Here is a 23,035-nt window from a genome sequence, read left to right as displayed (position 1 = left end):
CAGTTATTTACAGTATATATTAATGACTTAGATGAGGGAAGTGAATGTACTATTGCCAAATTTGCGGATGATACAAAAATAGGTGGGAAGGCAAGTGGTGAGGATGACATTAGGATGCCTACAGAGGGATATAGACAGGTTAAGTGAGTGGGCAAAAACTTGGCAGATGGAATATAATGTGGGAAAATGTGAGGTTATGCACTTTGGCAGGGAGAATAGAAGAGCTGAACATTTAAATGGAGAAAGACTGCAGAAGGCTGCAGCAAGAGGGATTTGGGAGTCCTTGTGTATGAATCCCAAAAAACTAACATACAAGTTCAGCAGGTAATAGGGAAGGCAAATGGAATATTGGCCTTTATTTCAAAGGGAATGGAGTATAAAAATAGGGAAGCCTTGCTAAAACTATACAAGGCACTAGTTAGACCACACCTAGAATACTGTGAACAGTTTTAGTCCGCTTATCTAAGGAAAGATATACTGGCATTGGAGGCAGTCCAGAGAAGGTTACATAGAAAATAGGAACAGGAGTAGGCCATTCGGCCCTTCCAGCCTACTCCGCCATTCATTATGATCATGGTTGATCATCCAACTCAATAGCCTGCTCCCGCTTTCTCCCCATATCCTTTGATTCCTTTCGCCTCAAGAGCTATATCTAACTCCTTCTTGAAAAAACATACAATATTTTGGCCTCAACTACTTTCTGTGGTAGCGAATTTCACAGACTCACCACACTCTGGGTGAAGAAATTTCTCCTTATCTCAGTCCTAAATGGCCTATCCCATATCCTCAGACTGTGACCCCTGGTTCTGGACTCCCCCACCATCGGGAACATCCTTCCTGCATCTACCCTGTCTAGTCCTGTTAGAATTTTATAGGTTTCTATGAGATCCCCCCTCATTCTTCTGAACTCCAGCGAATATAATCCTAACCGTCTCAATCTCTCCCTCATATATCAGCCCCGCTATCCCAGGAATCAGTCTGGAATTGCTGCACTCCTTCTATAGCAAGGACATCCCTCCTCAGATAAGGAGACCAAAACTGCACACACTATTCCAGGTGTGGTCTCACCAAGGCCCTGTATGATTGCAGCAAGATATCCCTGCTCCTGTACTCGAATCCTCTCGCTATGAAGGCCAACATACCATTTGCCTTCTTTACCACCTGCTGCACCTGCATGCTTACCTTCAGCGACTGGTTTACAAGAACACCCAGGTCTCGTTGCACATTCCCCTCTACAGCCATTTAACTAGGTTGATTCCAGGTATGGAGGGATTTTCTTATGAGGAGCGGTTGAGTAGGTTGGGCCTGTATCCATTGGAGTTTAGAAGAATGACAAGCGGCATTATTGAAACATATAAAGTTCCTAGGGGGCTTGACAGGGTAGATGCTGAGAGGTTGTTTCCCCTTGTGGGAGAGTCTAGGGCCAGAGGGCATAATCTCAGAGTAAGGGGTCGCCCATTTAAAACAGATGAGGAGGAATTTCTTCTCTGAGGGTAGTTAATCTGTGGAATTATTTACCACAGAGGGCTGTAGAAGCTGGGTTGTTAAGTATATTCAAGGCTGAGATAGACAGATTTTTAATTAGTAAGGGAATCGAGGGTTATGGGGAAAAAGGTGAGAAAGTGGAGTTGAGGATGATCAGATCAGCCATGATGGGCTGAATGGCCTACTTATGCTTCTACGTTTTATGGTAATTTCGAAGGGACCAGTAGTAGATATCATTCAGAAACGCAATCTTCTCAAAGTAATTGGATTCAGTCACCTCCCAGATCAAGTGTGCTCACTAAAAAGAGAAATCAAACTGAAGACTTCAATAAGTATAAGCTGGGGTCTCACCTTTTATTAGACTTTTTGATTTCATAGCACATAAACACCTTAAGCAGTGCACCTTGTTAATTATCCCTTGTTTTAATATGAGAGGGAACAGTGACTGCAAATGAAGAGAGGTTGGGAGAAATTGGCTTATGCAGAGTGTTGGAGCATGGAATGCTTTGCCATAGGGAATGGCTAAGAGTGATCATTGTATCCTTTAATAAACATTTGAAGCAGAGGATGATAACCCAGGGCATAGAGAATTGAGATCAATTTTGGATTGTTCCATCAAAAAACTGATTTTGATAGTGGGGCAAATAGTCGCATCTTATGCTGTAAGTTTCTATAGTTTGGTGTGATATGAATCCACAATTGTATTGTAACCTTGTAATGCCATTCTAGCTTTATACTGTAGTTAAGTGAGATAGGATGTTAGTTTCATGACTGATATATTTCTACAATCTGTCCTAAGAATTATTTATTTATTTTTGTTCATTTCTAGTGTGCTGTGGAGAGCGGATTCCCAGAGTTTCCAAAGCAGGTCATTCCCTTGAAGACCTTGAATGCAGTGGCCTCAATCCCGGTTATGTATTCCTGGTCTCCCCTTCAGCAAAATTTCATGGTACGTGGTTCAAGCATTAGCAAAATTGTGTTCAATTTTTGTTTATTTGCAATGTATGGATAGTAGTTTTACCACTTAAAAGTTCTTAATATTGTATTTTTATTTGGACAAAGGGAGAATCTTTTCATTTGATTTGTTTTTTTCAAAACTGAGTATCCAAAAGTTAATGTTGTAATAAACATCAGTTCATATTACATTAATTAATTAATGTAGTGACATACTTTTCATGCAAGTTCTTTGCAAACTTTATCTAATATGTGACACAATGCCAGAAACTTGCGTTTACATTAAATAGACAATTGAGACTCTTCTACTTTAAAGAATAGATTTTGACCTTGCTAACGTTACTGAAAATCATGCTTTTGAACTTGGACTTTGCAACCTTACTGTAACGCTTCCTTTCCCCACCCCCCCAACCCCAAAAAAGCATTTGGGCTTTTATTATAACGTTATCTGTTTAGAAGACACTTGAGGCGGCCCACAAATATATTGGTAAACTTTACAGCTCCAAATGTTTGCCATTTTTTTGCCTTTGTGACTAGATGTTAAGGACTTTTTTAAATTTAAGGTGGAAGATGAAACTGTTTTACATAACATCCCTTACATGGGAGATGAAATCTTGGATCAAGATGGGACTTTCATTGAAGAACTGATCAAAAACTATGATGGAAAGGTGCACGGAGACAGAGGTAAGACTATCCTTAGTCTGCATAGGAACTTGTTAGTTCTACCATGTTTTTAAGTTTTCCAAAGGATTGAAATGAGAACATTGGGACCCTGAAGTCCATGTATAATAACTTCCAATTAGAGGGTCTGATTTTTTTCCTGATTGCCAAAGTTAATTTGGGTGAAACTGATTGTCTAGTGGCACTCTACTTGTAGCATTTAATTGCCCCAAGCAGTTGCATTATGCTGTACTTTATTTTTTGAAAATCTGTGTTAATTTTTCATAACCTTAAGTTCCAGGTATTCATTCAGCATTTTTCCAAAGCAATTAGTTAACATAGAAATGTAACAGATTTAATAATACTAGTACTTTTTGAATTGGGTATGATTTCTTCATAACTTTATCCTCCTGTGCCTTGATATTTTAGTGTTGTAAATGTGTATACGATAGGAACATGACTTTTTGTTGCAGTTTCCAAACTATAATGCAAATTTCACAACATGGTTGTCGTGAGTAGAAAAAATATCGTTGATGTCAAACTTGCATCCCTATTCTGATATTGTGCTCCTTTTATGCATGTTTTTGTTTTGGGGGTTGAAATTTGCAACCAACATCACAGTTGCCCAGATATATAAAGCAAGCACATTTCTATATTTCCAGTTGAACTATTGACCCTGATTTATCCTTGGCATTAACTTCTAGAAAAACCTGACCTAGTTATGGGAATAATTAGTGATGCTGAATTTCAGAATATATATAATAACATCAGAAAATTGTCTCAAAAGCAAAGATGTTTCACAGAGATAAAAAGGTTTTTTTTAAGGCAAAAGTTTAAAAAGCAAGATTTAACTCTTTGCCATTTGGCTCTCAGTCTTTGGCTCCTAGTGCCTTTACGTGATGCCTGTTCAATATTGCAGAATGTGGTTTCATCAATGATGAGATCTTTGTGGAGCTGGTAAATGCTCTGACCCAGTACAGTGATAATGATGAAGAGGAGGATGATGATGATGATGATCAAGAGAACAAATCTGAGAAGACAGATGGAAGTGACATCAAAGAAGAAAGCAATGATTCCAGAAAAGATTATCAGGAGATCAATATGGATGGTAAGGGTAGAATTTATGTTTCTCTTATATTTTACAGTCTTTAGGGACACAGGAGCAGGAGTAGGCCATTCGGCCCTGTTCTGCCATTCAAACAGATCATGGGTGATCATCTACGTCTTACACCATTTTTCACCACCATCCCCATATCCCTGATGCCGTTAGAATCCAGAACTCTTATTTATTTCTGTCTTGAGCATGCTCAATAATTGAGCTTCCACAGCATTCCGGGGTAGAGAATTCCAAAGATTCGCCAGCCTCTGAGTGAAGAAATTCCTCCTCGTCTCGGCCTTAAATGGCCTGCCCCTTATTCTGAGACTCTGTCTCTAGGTTCTAGACTCACCTGCCGCATCTATCCTATCCACATCTACGCTGTCACGTCCTGTAAGAATTTTGTAAGTTTCAATGACATCACCCCTCATTCTTCGAAACGCTAGAGACTACAAGCCGAGTTTCCTCAATCTCTCCTCAAAAGAATCCTAGGGATTAGTCTGGTCAACATGGCTATTTAAATATGCAGCCAATTGAAATAGTATATCTCCTAGAGTTAAGGCTTTAGGAATTTTAAGCTAGTGATGCAAGGCTTGGAAATTTTTAAAACAATTAACCAGTGTGGATGTGTACAATAATCATTGGTTGTAAATAAGTAAATGTCTCTGGGCCTAGGTTACATTAATAAATGGCAGAATCATGTATCATGGACAAGACCACATATTGATCCTCACTTTCAAATAAAACTGATCTGTCTCGAAAAATGATAATGGATTGTAGCAGGAATGCAGACTTGGCCAGGAATACAGGTTCTATTTTGCTTCAACTAAGAATCACAGGGCTGGATTTTTTGGGCCGTTGGGTGGGCGGGCCCAGGAGCGGCCAGGAAATGCCCCGCATTCGGCCCCCGACCTCAATTTCATGCTGGCTGGCCAATTAGCAGTCAGCCAGCGTGAAAGGCGCGCTGAAAGGCTCAGCGGGGTGGGGGCAGGAGTGCGAGCACTGAAGTCAGCACAGGCGCAAGTAGCGTGCAATGAAAGCTCCCTGAAGGCAAAGAGCTTCCTCAGGGAGCTGAAGAATTTAAAACCAAGAAATAAGGATGTAAAAATGCAGGAAAAAAATGTCCACACATTGGACTCACTCACCTAAACATAGATAATAAAAATTCTGCCCAAACATTTTTATTCTTTTATTACAAAGCATATTGGAAACCTCATCCCGCCCTTGGATGAAGTTTCCTCACAAATCCGATGGCCACCTGGTGGATTCTCTTGCTCGCCAACTGTAACGTGGCAGCGAAAAATCACCTCCAACTGAAACTTTAATGGCCTTAATAGGCCTCTTAATTGTCGGTGGGCGCGAACGAGAGTTGGCAGCGCGCCCGCCAACCAAAATATCGCGTATGTGCGCCATGACGTCAGGATGCTCACCCAACGTCATAGTGTGCTATTTTACGCCTGATTGGGCTGGGCACCCACCTGCCCACAGGACGTAAAATTCTGCCCACAGTTCGCATTTTAGTGTTTTTGGATGATACACGTCAGAAAAGTGCAATATTCAATGAGAGAAGTGATCTTCTATGCGGCATTGATAGAGTGCTGCTTTATCAGATGTGTTTTTTCTCAAATAAGATTTGGAACTGAAGTTGCTTCCACCACCACTCCCTACCCTGCTGTTTTTCTCCCAAGTAGATGTTAAAGATCCCATGCATTATTTTAAGAGGAGCAAGGGAGTTTCCACTGGCCAACACTTGTCCCTCAATCAACACTATTAAACCTCTTATCTTGTCATATCGAATCATAGATTACAGCACAAAATGAGGCCATTTGGCCCATCATGACCATGCTGGTTCTTTGTGAGGCCTACTCCCCTGTCTTTTCCCCATAGCACTCTGATTTTTTTTCTCTTCAGATAATTATCTAATTTAGATAATTTCCCTTTTGCAAGCCACGAAGCAGTGAATTTTCACTAAATTAATTCCTGGGAATGAGGGATTGTCCTTTGAGGAGCGATTGAATAGAATGGGCCTTTATTCCCTGTCGTTTAAAATGAGAGGTTATCTCATTCAAATATACAAAATTCTTACAGAGCTCAACAGGGTAGATGAAGGAAGGATGTTTCCCCTGGCTGGGGTGTCTGGAACTAGGGCACAATCTCAGAATGAGGGGCAGGCTATTTAGGAGTGAGATGAGGAGGAATTTCTTCACTGAGGCTGGTGAATCTTTGGAATTCTCTTCGTCAGAGGGTTGTGGAGGCTCAGCCATTGAGGGATATGGGGATAGTGCACGAAAATGATTTTGTAGTAGATGATTGGCCATCATTTCATTGAATGGCAGAGTGGGCTCAAAGGGCTGAATGGCCTATTCCTGCTCCTATTTCTTGTGATTGAATCTGCCTCCATCTGACTTTGTCAGGACATTCCAGATCCAAACCACTCGCTGCATAAATAAAGTTTTTCCTATGATTCTTTTGCCATCACCTTAAATCTATGTCCTGCAGGTTTTCAACCCTTCCCCAAATGGGGACAATTTCTCCTTATCAGCTCTGTCCAGACCCCTCACGATTTTGAACACTTATAACACTTCTCCTCCCAACCCTCTTCTCAAAGAAGGACTGTCCCAGCTTCGGCAATGTATCCACATAATTGAAGTTTTTCACCTCGGGGAACCGTTCTCACAAACCTTTTGTGCACTCTTTCTTTAAAGCTTTCATATCCATCCTATAGTGTGGTGTCCAGAACAGGACACAATACTCCAGTTGAAACTGAACCAGTGTTTTATAAAGGTGGTTCATTTCTTCCTTCCATTTGTAATCTTAAGTCTCTGTTAACCAAATCCAGGATCCTGGATGATTTGATTAGCCACTTTCTCAACCTGCCTTCAGTGATTTGTGCACATATACCCCAGATTTCTATGCACCTGCACTCCTTTAGAGTTGATCCTTTGTTTTCCCTTTCTTCATTCTTCTTGCCTTCATACTTCCCTGCATTGAATTTAATCTATCACATGTCTGCCCAATCCACCGTCTAAATCCTAGGCTAGGAATCCTCCACAAAGTTAATCTGCCATCTGCAAGACACAAGTGATGGAATACTCCCCACTTGCCTGGGTGAGTGCAACTCCCACAACACTCAAGAAGCTTGACACTGTCCAGGACAAAGCAGCCCTCTCGATTGGCACCACATCCACAAACATTCACTCCCACCACCGCCAAAGCACAGTAGCAGCAGTGTGTACCATCTACAAGATGCACTGCAGAAATTCATTAAGGCTTCTTAGACAGCACCTTTCACACCCATGACCACTATCATCTACAAGGGCAAGGGCAGCAGATAGGTGGGAACACCATCACCTGGAAGTTCCCCTCCAAGTGTCTTATCATCCTGACTTGGAAATGTATCGCCATTCCTTCATTGTCGCTGGGTCAAAATCCCAGAATCCCCTCCCTAACAGCACTGTGGGTGTACTTACAGCACATGGACTGGAGTGGTTCAAGAAGACAGCTCACCACCATCTTCTCAAGAACAACTAGGATGGGCAATAAATGCTGGCCCAGCAGTGAAGCCCACATCCCATGAATGAATAAAAAACCCTCTTGAAGGCTGTCAATCTCCATGTCCTCAGTTCACAATACTTGAGTTTTTTTGTCATTCACAAATTTTGAAATTGTGCCCTGTGCCAGACATGCCCACATCCCATGAAATAATAATGAAAAAATTCTAGTTCATTAATGTTGATCAAGAAAAGTAGCAGACCTAATACTGACTCCTGGGGAGCACCAGCAAATCTGGTCCAAAAAAACAAGCTTATTTCCTGTCACTGATCCATCTTTCTATCCGTGCTGTTAATGTCCCTTTTGTTCCATAGACTTCAACTTTGCTACCAAGCTTGTTATGTGGCACTTTATCAAACACCTTTTGGAAATCCATATGCACCACATCAACCGCATTATCCTCATCAAACCTCTCTGTTACCTCACTTAATTTGATTAGGTTTTTTGATATGATTTTCCTGTAACAAACCCGTGCTGGCTTTCCTTAACCTGCATTTGTCCAAGTGACTGTTAATTTTGTCTTGGATTATCATTTCTAAAAGTTTTTCCACCACCGAGGTTAAACTGACCAGCCTGTAGTTGCTAGGCTTACCTTTACACCCTTTGAACAATTATGTAAAATTTGCAATTCTTTTGTCCACTGGCACCTTCCTTAGCATCCAAAGAAGATTGGAAGTTTATAGCCAGTCCCCCAGCAATTTCCACCCTTTGTTCAGTATTTTTGGATGCATCCCATCCAATCTTGGTGACTTATCAACTTTTATGTACAGCTAGCCTATCAAATATCTCCTCTTCACAAATTTCTAGCCCATCCAATGCCTCAGCTACCCCCTCTTTCATTACTCTGACAGCAGCATCTTCCTTGGTAAAGATAGATGCAAAGTATTCACTTAGCACCTCTGCCTTCATGTCCCCTACTTGGGCCTCACTCCTTCTTTTACCACCTTTTTAAAAATTGATATGCCTATAGAAGACTTTTGGATTCCCCTTTATGGTGATTGCCAGTCTCTTCTCACAATCTGTTTTTGCTGCTTTTATTCCTTTTTACACTTTCCCCCTGAACCTTTTTATATTCTGCCTGGTTCTCCAACCTGACATCTGTCATGTACACCATTTTTCTGCTTCATTTTACTATCTCTTTTTGTTATCCAGGGAGCACTGGCTTTGTTTGTCCCTTTCTCCCTTGTGGCAATGTAGCTCACTTGTACTTTGAACTATCTCCTCTTTATGGCAGCCTTTTGTTCAATTCTTTGATTCCAATTTACCTGAGTCAGATAAGTGTGTGATAAAGTTAGTGCTAACAATACTAAAGGCCACCAGGGAAGGACAATAAATGTGTCTGTGTCAGCATTGCCCAGCCCCTGAAAAGAATGTTTTAAAAAGCTGTTTCTGAATTAGTTTGCTAGAAATAAATTTGGCTGTATGGTGTAAGGGGTTTTATTGCACCACAGAAAACATCATTTGACAGATGGGAAAATAGTTTTGAGAAGTTCCAATTATCCCTGGTTTCTTGATTCTCTGAAGTAGCCAAATGAAGTTCCTCTTTAGGAAGTCCTGTCTTTTGGAAAGCAGATTTGTTACTGAAGGATTAGTGACTTGCCTTGAAGCAGAGAGAAAGGATTTTAGTTCTTTCTTGCCAAAGCATTCGCTGATTCTTGAATAATCTTGTTTTAACAAGTCCATACCAGAATAAAAAGTTGTTTTCACTGGATTGTGGATTTACTGTTAACAATATGAACATGTGTTCTCAATTTACAGAGTGATATATTTTATAGCAATTGAGATTCAGTAATATTTAATATTTCACATCTGCAATCATTGGTTCCATTATGTCTACAGTTAAAGAATGTGATGAAGGGAAGAAAAAACCGTGTGACAAGATATTTGAAGCAATTTCATCCATGTTCCCAGATAAAGGTACACCAGAAGAGCTGAAAGAAAAGTAAGCACTTTAGAGTTTTTGCTGGAAAGTTACATTATTGAGTTTCCACGGGGCATATTTTTTGGTTACATACAGTTGATTCTTGAAAATGAATGCAAATTAAAAATAGCTAGCTCATATCAGTTTAACTTAACAATTTGGACACTTCACAGACACAATTAAATAATTTTTAACAATTCATTGGTAGTACAGCCAAAGCAATGGAACGCTGAACCTTGAGAACTAAATGCCTATAAGAAATTTCCAGGTGTTACAATATAATGGTGAAGTTACAACTTGTACATGCTAAATAGCAGAACCAACATGGTATAGACAGCTAAGCAATCCCGCAACCACAAATCGGGCCAACAATCTGCAGTCTTGCCACACTCATGTCATGATTGATGGTGGACAATTAAACAACTAACCAAAGGAGAAGGCTCCATAAATATCCTCGTACTCAATGCTGGAGCCCAGCACATCTGTGCAAAAGACAAGGCTGAAGCATTTGTGATGACCTTCGGTCGGAAGTACTGAATGAATGATCCATTTTGGCCTCCTCCGTGGTCCCCAGCATCACAGAGGCCAGTCTTCAGCCAATTCAATTCAATCCAAAGGTTATGGCCCCTTAAAATATCATGGCGGTGGAACTAAAGTTGTGCTGCAGAACTAGTTGTATCCGCAGCAAAGTTGTTACAGTATAACACTGGCATCTGCCTAACAATGTGCAAACATGCACAAAAGAGCTGTACTCCAGAGGTGAAAAGAGAGTGACTGCCCTTGACATGAAGGCAGCATTTGATCGAGTGTGGCATCAAGGAGCCCTAGCAAAACTGGAGTCAATGGGAATCAGGGAAAACACTCTGCTGGTTTGACTCACACCTAGCACAAAGCAAGATGGCTGTGGTTGTTGGAGATCAATCATCCTCAGTTCTAGGACATCACTGTAGGAGTTCCTCAGGGTAGTGTCCTAGGCCCAACCATCTTCAGCTGCTTCATCAATAATCTTCCTTCCATCATAAGGGCAGAAGTGGCAATGTGCAATCATCAGCGAACAATGTTTAGCACCATTCGCAACTTCTCAGATACTGAAGCAGTCCATGACCAAATGCAGCAAGGCCTAGACAATATCCAGGCTTGGGCTGACAAGTGGGCAAGTAACATTCGCACCACAAGTGCCAGGCAATGACCATTTCTAACATGAGAGAATCTAACCATTTCCCTTTGACATTCAGTGGTATTACCATCACTGAATCCCCCACTATCAACATCCTGGGTGTTATCATTGACTAGAAACAGAACTGGACTGGCCGTATGAATACTATGGGTACAAGAGCAGGTCAGAGGCTAGGAATCCTGCGGCGAATAACTCACCACCTGACTCCCTAAAGCCTGTCCACCATCTACAAGGCGCAAGTTAGGAGTGTGATGGAATACTCTTCCCCTTGCCTGAATGAGTACAGCTCCAACAACATTCAAGAAGCTTGACATCATCCAGGACAAAGTAGCCTGTTTGATTGGCACCCCTTCCACAAACATTCACTCCCTCCACCACCGATGAACAGTGGCAGCACTGTGTACTATCAACAAGATGCACTCCAGAAACTCACCAAGGCTCCTTAGGCAGCACCTTCCAAACCCACGACTGCTGCCATCTAGAAGGACAAGAACAAATACATGGGAGCACCACCACCTGGGAGTTCCCACCCAAGCCACTCACCATCCTGATCTGGAAATATATTGTTGTTCCTTCACTGTTGCTGAGTCAAAATCCTGGAACTCCCTCCCTAACAGCACTGTGGGTGTATCTACACCATGTGGACTGAAGAGGTTCAAGAAGGCAGAGCGCCACAACCTTCTCGAGGGCATTTGGGGATGGGCAATAAATGTTGGCCAAGCTAGCAAAGCCCACATCCCATGAATGAATTTTTAAAAATTGTGCGAAAATGTTCTGCCTACAAAGAGTAGGACAAATCCAATTCGGTCAAATACAATCCCCCCCCCCGGCCCAAACCGCCATCAGTATTCTCTCAATCAATCCTCAGTCTTATGATGGAAGGTGTCATCAGTTGTGCTATGAAGCAACACTTTTTTATACCTTGCTCAATTTGGGTTCTCCAGACCTCATTACAGCTTTGCTCCAAACATGGGGGAAAAAAGCTGAATGCCAGAGGCAAGGTGAAATTGACTATCCTTAACATCTGCGTAGAAATTGATTGAGTGTGGCATCAAGGAGCCCTAGCAAATTTGAAGCCAATGGGAGTTGGGGGTACTCCCCAATGGTTGGAGTCACTGGCACAAAGGAAGATACTTGGAGGCCAGTCATCTCAGCCTCAGGACAACGCTGCAGGAGCTTCTGAGGATAGTGTCCTTGGTGTGACCATCTTCAGCTGCTTTATCAATGACCATCCATCTAACATAAAAGTCAGAAGCTGCAATTTTTGCTGGTGATTGCAGAATGTTCAGCAGCACCTCAGATCCTGAAGCAGTCAGTACCTGCATGCAGCAAAGCCTAGGAAACACTTGGGCATGGGCTGATACATGGAAAGTAACATTCATGCCATGCAGTGATCTTCTCCTAAATGAGAGATTCAACTATCTCTCTCTGTGATTATGAAGGTAAATCAAATGTCATTTCTTGCAGGGGAATGGAATGTAAAAGTAGGGGAAATAAAAGCAAAATACTGTGGATGCTAGAAATCTGAAACAGAAAATGCTGGAAAAACTCAGCAGGTCTAGCAGTTCTCTCTCTCCAAAGATGCTGCTAGGCCTGCTGAGTTTTTCCAGCATTTTCTGTATTTTGTTTAAAGTAGGCAATTTTTGCTGCAGTTGTATGGGGTGTTGGTGAGACCAATCTGGAGTACTGTGTTTTGGTCTCCTTATTTAAGAAAGGAGATAAATGCATTGGAAGCAGTTCAGAGAAGATTCACTTGACTATCTGGAATGAAGGTTGGGGCTATCTTATGAGAAAAGGTTGGACAAGCTGTGCCTGTATCCATAGAAGTTTAGAAGCTTGAGAGGTGATCTTATTGAAACACAAGATCCTGAGGGGCTTGTCAAGAGTGGATACTGAAAGGATGTTTTTTCTTGTGGGAGAAACTAAGATTAAGGGGTCTCCCATTTAAGTCTTAGATGAGGAGAATTTTTTTGAGGGTCGTGAGTCTTTGGAATTCTCTTCCCCTGAGAGCAGTGGAGGCAGGGTCATTGAATATTTTTAAGGCAGAGGTAGATATATTCTTGACTAACAAGAGAGTCGAAGGTGGAATGTGGAGTTGAGGCCACAATCAGATCAGCCATGATCTAATTGAATGGCGGAGCAGGCTTGCGAGTCATTAGTCTGTGGAATTCCCTTCCACAGAAAGCAGGGGAGGTTGGGTCATAGAATTTATTCAAGGCTGAATTAGATTTTTGATAGACAAGGGAGTCCGGGTAGACAGGAAGGTGGAGCTGAGACCAATCAGATCAGCCATGATCTTATGGAATGGCCTACTCCTGACTCCAATTTACTCCTAGTAAAATTAAACCAGGCACCTTACAGAATTGCTGCTTTGTAATTGTTAACAGTGAGGGTAGTAGTGTTCTTTATTTGTGAACTTTTCAGTGATTTGCTATATTATTTTGATGATATGGTATGCCATTTAATATCCTTCCTCTCGGAAGGAAACTGACTCATCCAACTATCTCTTAAACTGAGGCTAAAGATCTGTGTATTGATTCACAATTATACTGTCAACCTGAGATTACATTTTCAGAATGTTGCAGGAAATTCCATAAGGAGAATAAAAATTCTACAATGAAAGCGCTGCAACTTTTCTGATTCTCCTGTTGTTGATAAAGGTACAAAGAATTGACAGAACAGCAGCTTCCTGGAGCACTTCCTCCAGAGTGTACACCAAATATTGATGGACCAAATGCCAAATCGGTTCAACGAGAACAGAGCTTGCACTCATTCCATACTCTGTTCTGTAGACGCTGCTTTAAATATGACTGTTTCCTACATCGTGAGTATGATATTTCTTGATTGACATGTCCGAGTAAAACTAACAATTCTTGCATGTATAATAAATTATGTAGCTTTCTCAAAATATTCTATTAAAAAGGGGTGAGACATAATTAAAATAAACACGTGAATTTGATGAACATGTTTGTGGTATTGGAATATTGACCAATGGTTAACCTGGTATAATGTACCATTTTTGAAAAAATAAGAAGACAAGAAACTGCTTATGAGGTAAATTAGTATAAAGCGCAAGAAGGAGGGGATTTTATAAAGGTAGGACAGTTATAACATTGGAATAGGCTATTGTTACAAATACAAGGTTTTTGAGATTGCTGTGTTTTGGCTGTTTCTTTAATCGCCCCATTTTGCCCTAAATTAAGGGGTCATGTGACCTATTCTGACTTCTGCCGACAACAAGCCTAGATGGGTTTGGTTGTTAAAGGGGGGCCCAGGTTGTTTTGTTGGGAAGAAGGTGCAATATATTCATACCTGTAAACACTGACGAGCAGCTACGCTGTCGGTGGATAGACTCTCTTTTAGGGCAGAATTTTCTGTCCCTGTTGGTGTTTGGCGTGAGCGGACAATATGGCCAAGAAGGCCAAAAATCGGTTTCACGCTGTTGTCAAACCAGTTTGCGATCGTCTGCTCTGCCTGTCAGTGGTGAGCCGCATTTCCCGCTGCCGCATATCAGGGACATCATTTAAATACATATGCATCTCATTATAAGCCCTGCTCGCAGGAATCATCCCCCATGCTGGATCGTCCGGGTCACGCCAACCTAGTTCACAACCGTACTTAAGCGATGCGCACCAAGCGAGCTGCACTTCGCTCAGGACTTTGAGGTTTGTTTGCCTACCTTGCTTCAGGCAGCACTCGTGGTCATCAATGCCAGGCTTTGCAGGCAGCACCACATCACTTTTAGGGGGGCTCATGGTCAGGTTTCTACCTACCAAACTAGCCATAAGGCAGGGTTGGCTTTTCAACAGCTGTAGGTCTAGGGCTTGCTTGGGGAAGGGGGAGAAGTGGCCTCAGGCAAGGGAAGAGACTCCAGGGTGAGGGCTGTACTGGGGAAGGGGGCATCCCAGGGTGTGTGTGGGGCACATGTTGATCTGTGCAAGTGGCCTCAAGATGGTGAGGGCTGAGAAGGCGGTCTCCAGAGGAGATGAGGCCAGATGGAGATGCGAGAGTGTGTATGTGAGAGACAGGGAAAGAGTGGTGATGCCTCTTGAGCTGGCAGTAAGTGAGATGCCAGTGAATATGTGATGACCTTGAGTGAGAGTTTGGAGTGATAAGATGGCCGCCTTAGCCTGGCGACACAGATGAGATCATTCATTCATTTCCTGCACTGGATGGCCAACCGCTTGTGTGCAGCATTGGCACTGGCCACCACCTACCAAGCCAGAGTGATGAGACTGATGGGCCTCCTACGGCTAGAGTGGGGCTAGGAAATGTTGTGGTGAGCCTCCATGGCATCCATAAAGCGTCTCAGGGATGCATCACTGAATCGGGGTGCTGCACCCTTCTTGGCTTTTGGGGCCATGTCTTCACTGGTGCTCTCCTCAGAATCACAGAATCTTTATAGTACAGAAGGAGGCCATTTGGCCCATCGAGTCTGTACTGGCTCTCTGAAAGAGCATTCCATCTAGTCCCACTCCCCTGCCCCTTATCCCCGTAACCTTGCACATTCATTTCCCTTTTGAATACCTTGATCAAATCTACCTCCTCCATCCTTTCAGGAAGTTTGTTTCAGACTCCAACCACCCTCTGGGTGGAAAAAAATTTCCTCACATCACATTTACTCCTTTTGCCAATTATTTTGAATGTGTTCTCTTGAGTGGGAACCTTGTTCATATCCCTCAGGATCTTGAATACCTTTATCAAGCCTCCTCTCAGCCTTTTCTCCAAGGAAAAGAGTCCCAACCTTTCCGGTCTATCCTCATAGCTGCAGTTGTTTATCCCTGGAATCATTCTTGTGAATCTCTTCAATGCCTTCACTTCCTCCCTCAAGTATGGCACACACAGCAGGACGCAGTATTCCAGATGAGGCCTAACTAGCATCTTATGCAAGTTCAACATGACCTCCTTACTCTTGTACTCAGTGCTCCTACTAATAAAACCTAGGATATATGCTTTACTAACTGCTCTCTCAACATGCTCTGCCAATGAATTATGTACCTATACACTGAGGTCGCTATGTTCCTGTACCTTGTTTAGAGTCTCTCCCTTTATTTTATACTGTCTCACCATATTCTTCGTGCCAAAATGGATCACCTTGCATTTCTCTGCATTGAATTTCTTCTGCCACTTGTCTGCCCAATCCACCAACATGTCTATGTCCTTTTGAAGTTCAAGACTATCCTCATCACAGTTGATGACATCTCCAATCTTCGTATCATCTGCAAATTTTGAAATCATGCCCTGCACACCGCAGTCTAGGTCATTAAGATATATATCAGGAAGAGCAAGGGTCCCAACACTGACCCCTGGGGACCTCCACTACAAACCTTCCTCCAATCTGAAAAACTGCCATTTATCACTGCTCTGTTTCCTGTCACTCAGCCAATTGCTTATCCAAGTGCCTACTTTCCCTCTTATTCCATGACCTAGAATTTTGCTCTCAAGTCTGACATGTGGCACTGTATCAAATACCTTTTTAAAATCCATATACATAACATCAACAGTGTCTCCCTTATCAATCTTCTCTGTTACTACCTCAAAAAACTCCCAAGTTAGTTGAACATGGTTTTTCCTTAATGAACCCATGCTAGTTTTCCTTAATTATCCTGCACTTGTCTAAGTGACTATTGATTTTATCCTGTACTGTAGTTTCCAGAAGTTTCCCTGCCACTGAGGTAAAACTGACTGGCCTGTAGTTGCATCTCATCTGGCCCTGGTACTTTATCTATTTTAAGTAAAGATAGCCTTTCTAACACCATCACCTCCTCAATTGTAAATTCTACTAGTGTACCGGTTACCCCCCCCCCCCCCCTCACCTCGGCCTGGGTAGCATTTTCTTCCTTTGTATAGACAGATGCAAAGTACTCGTTCAATACTTCTGCTATTTCTCCAACCTCCACATGCAAGTCCCCTTTTTCTTTTGTCCCTAATTGACTCTAATGTCTCTTTACCAGCATTTTATTATTTACATACTTATAGAAGACCTTGGGATTCCCTTTGCTGCCAGCCTCTTTTCAGGCTCGCTTATTGCTTTTCTTATTAGCTTCTTCGCTTCTCCTCTGGTCCTTCTATATTCAGCCTGATTCTCCATTGTATTTTTTACCTGACATCTGTCATACGTGCACTTCTTCCTTTTCATCTTCACCTCAATCTCTCTCGTCAACCAGGGTGCTCTGGATTTATTTGTCCTACCTTTTCCCTTCAAGGGAATATACCTTGACATTGCCTGCAATACTTTTTCTTTGAAGGTGACCCATTGTTCAGCCACCACCTTTTCTGCGAACATTTGGTTCCAACTCACTTGACTCGGATGCATACTCATCCCATCAAAGTTGGCTTTCCCTAATAAATTATTTCTGCTCTGGATTGTGCCCTGTCATTTTCCATGACCAACCTAAACCTTATGATATAATGATTACTGTCTGCTAGAGGCTGTCTGGATCAATGATATTTGATCCACTTTGACCAACTCATTTCCCAGAACCAGGCCCAAAAATGCATGTCCTCTCATTGAACCGGAAATATACTGCTGCAGAAAATTATCTTGATGATGTTCCAGGAACTCTTGCCACTCTTGTCCTTTTGTAATATTTCTGTCCCAATCTATATTTGGATAATTGAAGTCCCCCATTATGGTTACTCTATAATCCACATCCCTTCGACTAGTTGGTGGTCTTTTTATATGATACCAGTCAATGTTATTGCACCATATTCATTCCTTACCTCTAGCCAGAGAGATTCCGACCATGACCCCATCTGGAACATCCTCTCTCTCCAGTACTATAATGCCATCTTTCATCAATCACTACCCCTGCCCTTCTTCCTTTCCTGTCTCTCCTAACGCCTTGTACCCAGGAATATTTAATGTCCTGCTCTTCTTTGAGCCAGGTTTCTGTTATAGCAATAACACCATAATTCCATTTGTCAGTCTGTGCCTGCAGTTCACCAATCTTATTAACCACACTCTGTGTGTTCACATACATACACATTACCCCTGATATAGGCTTTTTTCACTTTTCCCCCCTTACTCTGACCCCATCTAATGACTTAGTGTTGCCTACTCTAATTCTATCAAACTTTCCAAGTATTCTATCTACCTTGATGCTACTCTCTGATATGTTCTCATTCTCAGTTGATACCTCTTTACTTCCCACTGCCAGTTTTTCTCCCCTCCACTCTGAATTTCCTGTCAGGTTCCCATTCCCCTGCCAGTGTAGTTTAAACCCTCCCCAAACAGCACTAGCAAACCTCACTGCGAGGACATTAGTCCCAGTCCTGTTATGGTGTAACCCGTCATCCTTGTACAGGTCCCCCCAGCCCCAGAACTGGTCCCAACACCTCAGAAATCTAAAGCCCGTCTTCCTACTCCATTGCTCCAGCCACGTATTGGAACTGTTCAGTCTCCCTATTCTTATGTTCACTAGCACGTGGCTCGTTAGCTGTAAGCATTGAGAAGTGTGCACGCAGCTGTAGTTTAAATATGGCGCCTTGTGTGAGGAAGTGGTGCAGTGGGCAAATTGGAGGCTGCCTGCTAGCGAGATTGTTTTCTGTGGCTGCATAATTAATGAGGCAGGAATTGGACAATACGGTGTGAAAACCTGCCATCGCATGCCAAATGACTTTTTTCCTGCCCACTACTGCACTTTGTGCAAATCTGGGACGGTTCCGCCTAGTCTCCAAATCCCAATGAGGTGTCATAAATGCCAGATTTCATAAACAATTATACTTTAATCTGTCTATGGAGTTAGGGGTTCTAGAAGATAGATAATTAACAGTTCTACCTGGATATAAGGCCCATGTGATTCACATTGCAAGGGAGATGGGCTTTGAGAGGGGAAAGGGTCTATAGCAAGCCATTGTAAGGTTGGGTTACTAGTTTTTGTAAAAATATCACTGAACCTCACAGACATGGTCAGTTTGCAAGAGTCCAGGAGAGAGCAGGGATAGAGGCACCAAGTCTATATTCACCACACAAAATGTGGGTGGGAGCTCATGCTTGGATTGAAGAGACCAAGATTGTGAAGGTTTAAATGAACCTGGAAGATTTGTCTAGCTTTGGCTAGAGGGAGAGAACTCCAGGGTAACCCGACCTAAAGTAAGTTTGGGGAATTAGAAGTTATCTGGCTGGGAAAGGGGAGAGGTGCTGAGAATCCCTTTGGATTGGTCCCTTGCAAATTAACTGCCCTATTAAGGAACGGTAAAGTAGAACCATTGTTGTATTAAATGTTAATTGGGGGATCTTTTCTATTGTTTAGAGTATACATTGCCTACTGAAATAATTTTGTTAGTGTTGCTTTTAGTTTTTTTTTTACAGTAAAACTCTTAAACTTTAAATCTTTTTGTGCAAATCAATTAAGTTGGTTACTGGGAATTTGAATTTATTTTAAAAAGTTATCGGCCTATTATTCCTGTCATTCTGTGTTTGGGGAAAAAAGTTGTTTAGTTTTGGTTAAGCCTGATTAAATTTGTTAAAGATTTAGTCTAGACTTGCCATATTAAAACTTCTCAAGGAATTCTTGGTGCTGAATTTTGTTTTTGATGCAGCTTTTCATGCTACTCCTAATACGTACAAACGTAAAACTCCTGAGACCAGAGCGGAGACAGAACAATGTGGACCAGACTGCTGTTTGTTTCTGGTAGGAGGCTTTTCCACCCTGTTTAACATTGTAGGCAGGTGAACCCTCATCTCCCCACTTGCACTCGAGTCCAACCTGAACCCATCCATTTGGGATTAAATGGTCAAGGCTGGCAACTCAATATAACTTGGTATTCTTTTAACTGTTTATTATACTCATGCTAACATACAAGTGTCATTACCCTGCTCCCTTGAATTTGTCAATAATCACATGCTGTTCACTTCTAAATTTTAATTTTCAAACAACACTCACCTCCTTTAGTGATGGTCAGGATATGTTCCATCAGTGTGGATGATCAATCCTGTCCATAGTTATCCTTGCAGGTTGTACCTTTGTCCCTAATAGTGCAGTCTCACTTCGTATAGCGCCCGTAATAATGATTGATGCAAACCCCACCCCCCTACTTTTTTTTGATTGTAAGATCTTAAATCTTGTATCAATTCCTCATCCTGGGTTTGCAAATAGCACATTGACATTTAAAAGGTGTTTTGACGGGGAGTATTCTGGTCTTATCAGCATCATCAGATTGGTGTATGAGTTTTACCCTCTGAAGCAGTTTTGGGACTAGCATTTCTAAGGGATGGGATGCTGACCCAGGCGTAATGGAACCACAGCTGTTAAAGCAGCTTTAAGTACTATTTACAGCTTGGCACAGGAGTTCAACGACCTAGATGCCACTTAAATCTGAACAAACACATACCATTGTGTGATATGATTACATCAGCTATATCTTGGTCAACACATTCATGAAGTCATGTTATCATGCCTGTCTCTTTGAATAATTTCCTTTCAACTCCCAGCTTGTGTTTTGCATAAGTTCAGTTGAAAGCCTCATTGGTTCCTGGGCTACAAAAACTTGGCCCATTTCTGACAATTGTCCACCTACAAAACTACGTTTACTGTATGGTACATTTAATGTCTGCCCACTTTAAGTTAGATGCACTCTTGCTGAAGGACTGGCAATGGTATCTTGTAGTGTTTTAATGTTGAAGCAAATGATATATTTAAAAGTTAACTTTAAAACTTGAAACTTCAAGATGTTAAAATATATGTTATGGGTACTCTAGAAGGTTGACTTGAAAGTTTCCTATCTGGACTGTTTTTAACCAAGATGCGATGCCTACCATGTCCTGATGGCTTAATTGAAAAAAGAACTTTAAGGATGAAGGATTATCAGCACAAAACTACATTTCATGATAACCGTTTTGTAAAAGAACTTGCTTCATCTAACTCCATGTCAGTTCTGAGTTCCATATCTTTTTCTGTTTGCAAAACATCTTGATGGTTTTTATGTCAAAGGCAGTATATCAATGCAATAATTAGAAGTGCGAGGCATACATCCCCACGGTGACACAAATAAATCAGCCTTAGTCTATATTATGCTTATATTGTTTTAGGATGGAGCGAAGGATTTTGCAGTGGCCTTGACAGCTGAGCGAATAAAAACACCACCTAAGCGTCCAGGTGGGCGCCGTAGAGGACGTCATCCAAATAGCACAAGCCGACCCAGTACACCAACAATAAACCAATATGAGGCTAAAGATACAGACAGTGACAGAGAGGCTGGGACAGATACTGGAGGCGAGATAAATGACAAAGATGAAGAGGACAAAAAGGATGATACCACAAGCTCCTCTGGTAAAGGAAAATGACTTTTTTTTAAAAGTCAAAATTGAAAAGACAGAAACTATTTGCCACTTGTATCAAAAGATAAAATGTTGAGTGGTTCTAGTCAAACGTCAGGACAGAGAAAGGGTGGATTAAGTTGTTAAATATGCCAGAGATTAAAAATTTTGAGCTAAAATTAGATTTTTTATTTTCGCAGCAGGGTTGCAATGTGATTGCATTCTATTAAATGTCTTGAACAAAAACAAAAATACCTGGAAAAACTCAGGTCTGACAGCATCTGCGGAGAGGAATACAGTTGACGTTTCGAGCCCATATGACCCTTCATCAGAACTAACAAATATAGAAATGAGATGAAATGTAAGCTGATAGAGGGGGATGGGATAGGAGGAGCTCGATAGGGGGCCAGTGATAGGTGAAGGCCAAGAAGAGACTGCCAAAGATGTCATAGACAAAAGGACAGAGGGATGTTGATGGTGGTGATATCTAAAGGATGTGCTAATGGGGGCATTTAGGGTAGCAAGCAAGGCAAGCTAGTGGCAGATGGCCCTAGTGGGGGGTGGGGTGGGGGGAAGGGATCGAAATGGGCTAAAAGGTGGAGATGAAACAATAGATCGAAATAAATTTTAAAATAGGTGGGAAAAGAAAAATATATTTGTAAATAAAATATAAATTATTAGAAAAGGGGGGATCAGAAAGGGGGTGGGGATGGAGGAGAGAGTTCATGATCTGAAATTGTTGAACACAATATTAAGTCCGGAAGACTGTAAAGTGCCTAGTCGGAAGAAGAGGTGCTGTTCCTCCAGTTTGCGTTGAGCTTCACTTGAACATTGCAGCAGGCCAAGTACGGACATGTGGGCATGAGAGCAGGGTGGTGTGTTGAAATGGAAAGCGACAGGGAGGTCTGGGTCATGCTTGCGGACAGACCGAAGGTGTTCTGCAAAGCGGTCACCCAGTCTGCGTTTGGTCTATCCAATGTAGAGGAGACTGCATTGGGAGCAGCAAATGTCTTGCTAGTTCAACCAACCTTACTGCACAAGAGAAGTATGTTTCGCATTTGGTGGTCTATAGAATGAAGTTAGTATTGTAATAACCGCTCTACCACTACCTCATTCCCTCTTTTTGGTTAATGTTATTGGAATTTGTTATCCAGAGACCCAGGTTAATGCTTTAGGGACATGGATTCAAATCCTACCACTGGAGCTGGTGGAATTTTAATTCTAGATTTATTAATTAATTGAATTTAAAGGTATTCTGAGTAATGGTGACCAAGAACTACCATACTGTCAAAAAAAAAACCCATCTTCGTTCACTAATGTACTTCAGGCTGGGAAATCTGCTATCCTTGCCTGGTAGGGCTTACAGTTGTCTCTAGCCTCACACAAAGTGGTTGACTCCTAACTGCCTTTCTGAATTGGTCTAGCAAGCCACTGAGCGGTACCAAACTGCTACAGAAAAATCAAAAAGGAATAAAACTGGATGGACTACCTGGCATTCACCTAGGCACAAATCCACAACAGCTCACTCTGCCCAGTTGACCTTGCCAAGCCCTCCTTCCTAACATCTGGAGGCCTGTACAAAAGTTGGGAGAGCTGTCCCACAGCAAAAGCCTGCCATAATTATACTCAGTAAGTCATGCCTTTCAACCTCCCAGACACCTCCATCACCATCTCTGGGTATGTCCTGTCCCACAGGCAGGACATATCGCCGGTATTCAGTTGAGAGAAGTTATCCTGGGAGTCCTCAAAATTGACTTTGACCGCATGCAATCAGGTCAAACATGGGCAAGGAAACCTCTTATTGATCATCACCTACCACCTCCCCTCAGCTGATGAATCAGTACTGCTCAATGTTGAACACCACTTGGAAGCACTGAGGGTAGCAAGGGTATGGAATCTAGTCTGGTTGAGGGACATTGCTGCAGGCAT

At 42.0% G+C, this 23,035-nt stretch overlaps 1 protein-coding gene across 3 annotated transcripts in view; it reads left to right on the top strand.

Annotated features, from left to right (window-relative positions):
- The window catches only part of ezh2 (enhancer of zeste 2 polycomb repressive complex 2 subunit), a 113,399-nt gene that overhangs the window by 35,320 nt on the left and 55,044 nt on the right, over nt 1-23,035 (top strand). For all 3 annotated transcript variants that reach the window (XM_078538605.1, XM_078538602.1, XM_078538604.1), the window contains 7 exons: nt 2,315-2,434; nt 3,003-3,123; nt 4,019-4,207; nt 9,587-9,689; nt 13,506-13,669; nt 19,390-19,481; nt 20,879-21,119. In XM_078538605.1, the coding sequence (XP_078394731.1) occupies nt 2,315-2,434; nt 3,003-3,123; nt 4,019-4,207; nt 9,587-9,689; nt 13,506-13,669; nt 19,390-19,481; nt 20,879-21,119 (1,030 nt within the window). The remainder of the gene's footprint in view (nt 1-2,314; nt 2,435-3,002; nt 3,124-4,018; nt 4,208-9,586; nt 9,690-13,505; nt 13,670-19,389; nt 19,482-20,878; nt 21,120-23,035) is intronic.

This window comes from Cetorhinus maximus, chromosome 3 (genome assembly GCF_964194155.1).
Source record: "Cetorhinus maximus chromosome 3, sCetMax3.hap1.1, whole genome shotgun sequence".
In the NCBI taxonomy this organism is placed as follows: Eukaryota; Metazoa; Chordata; class Chondrichthyes; order Lamniformes; family Cetorhinidae; genus Cetorhinus; species Cetorhinus maximus.
Note: the sequence above shows the minus strand (reverse complement) of the source record. Positions and strands in the feature narration are given on the sequence as shown.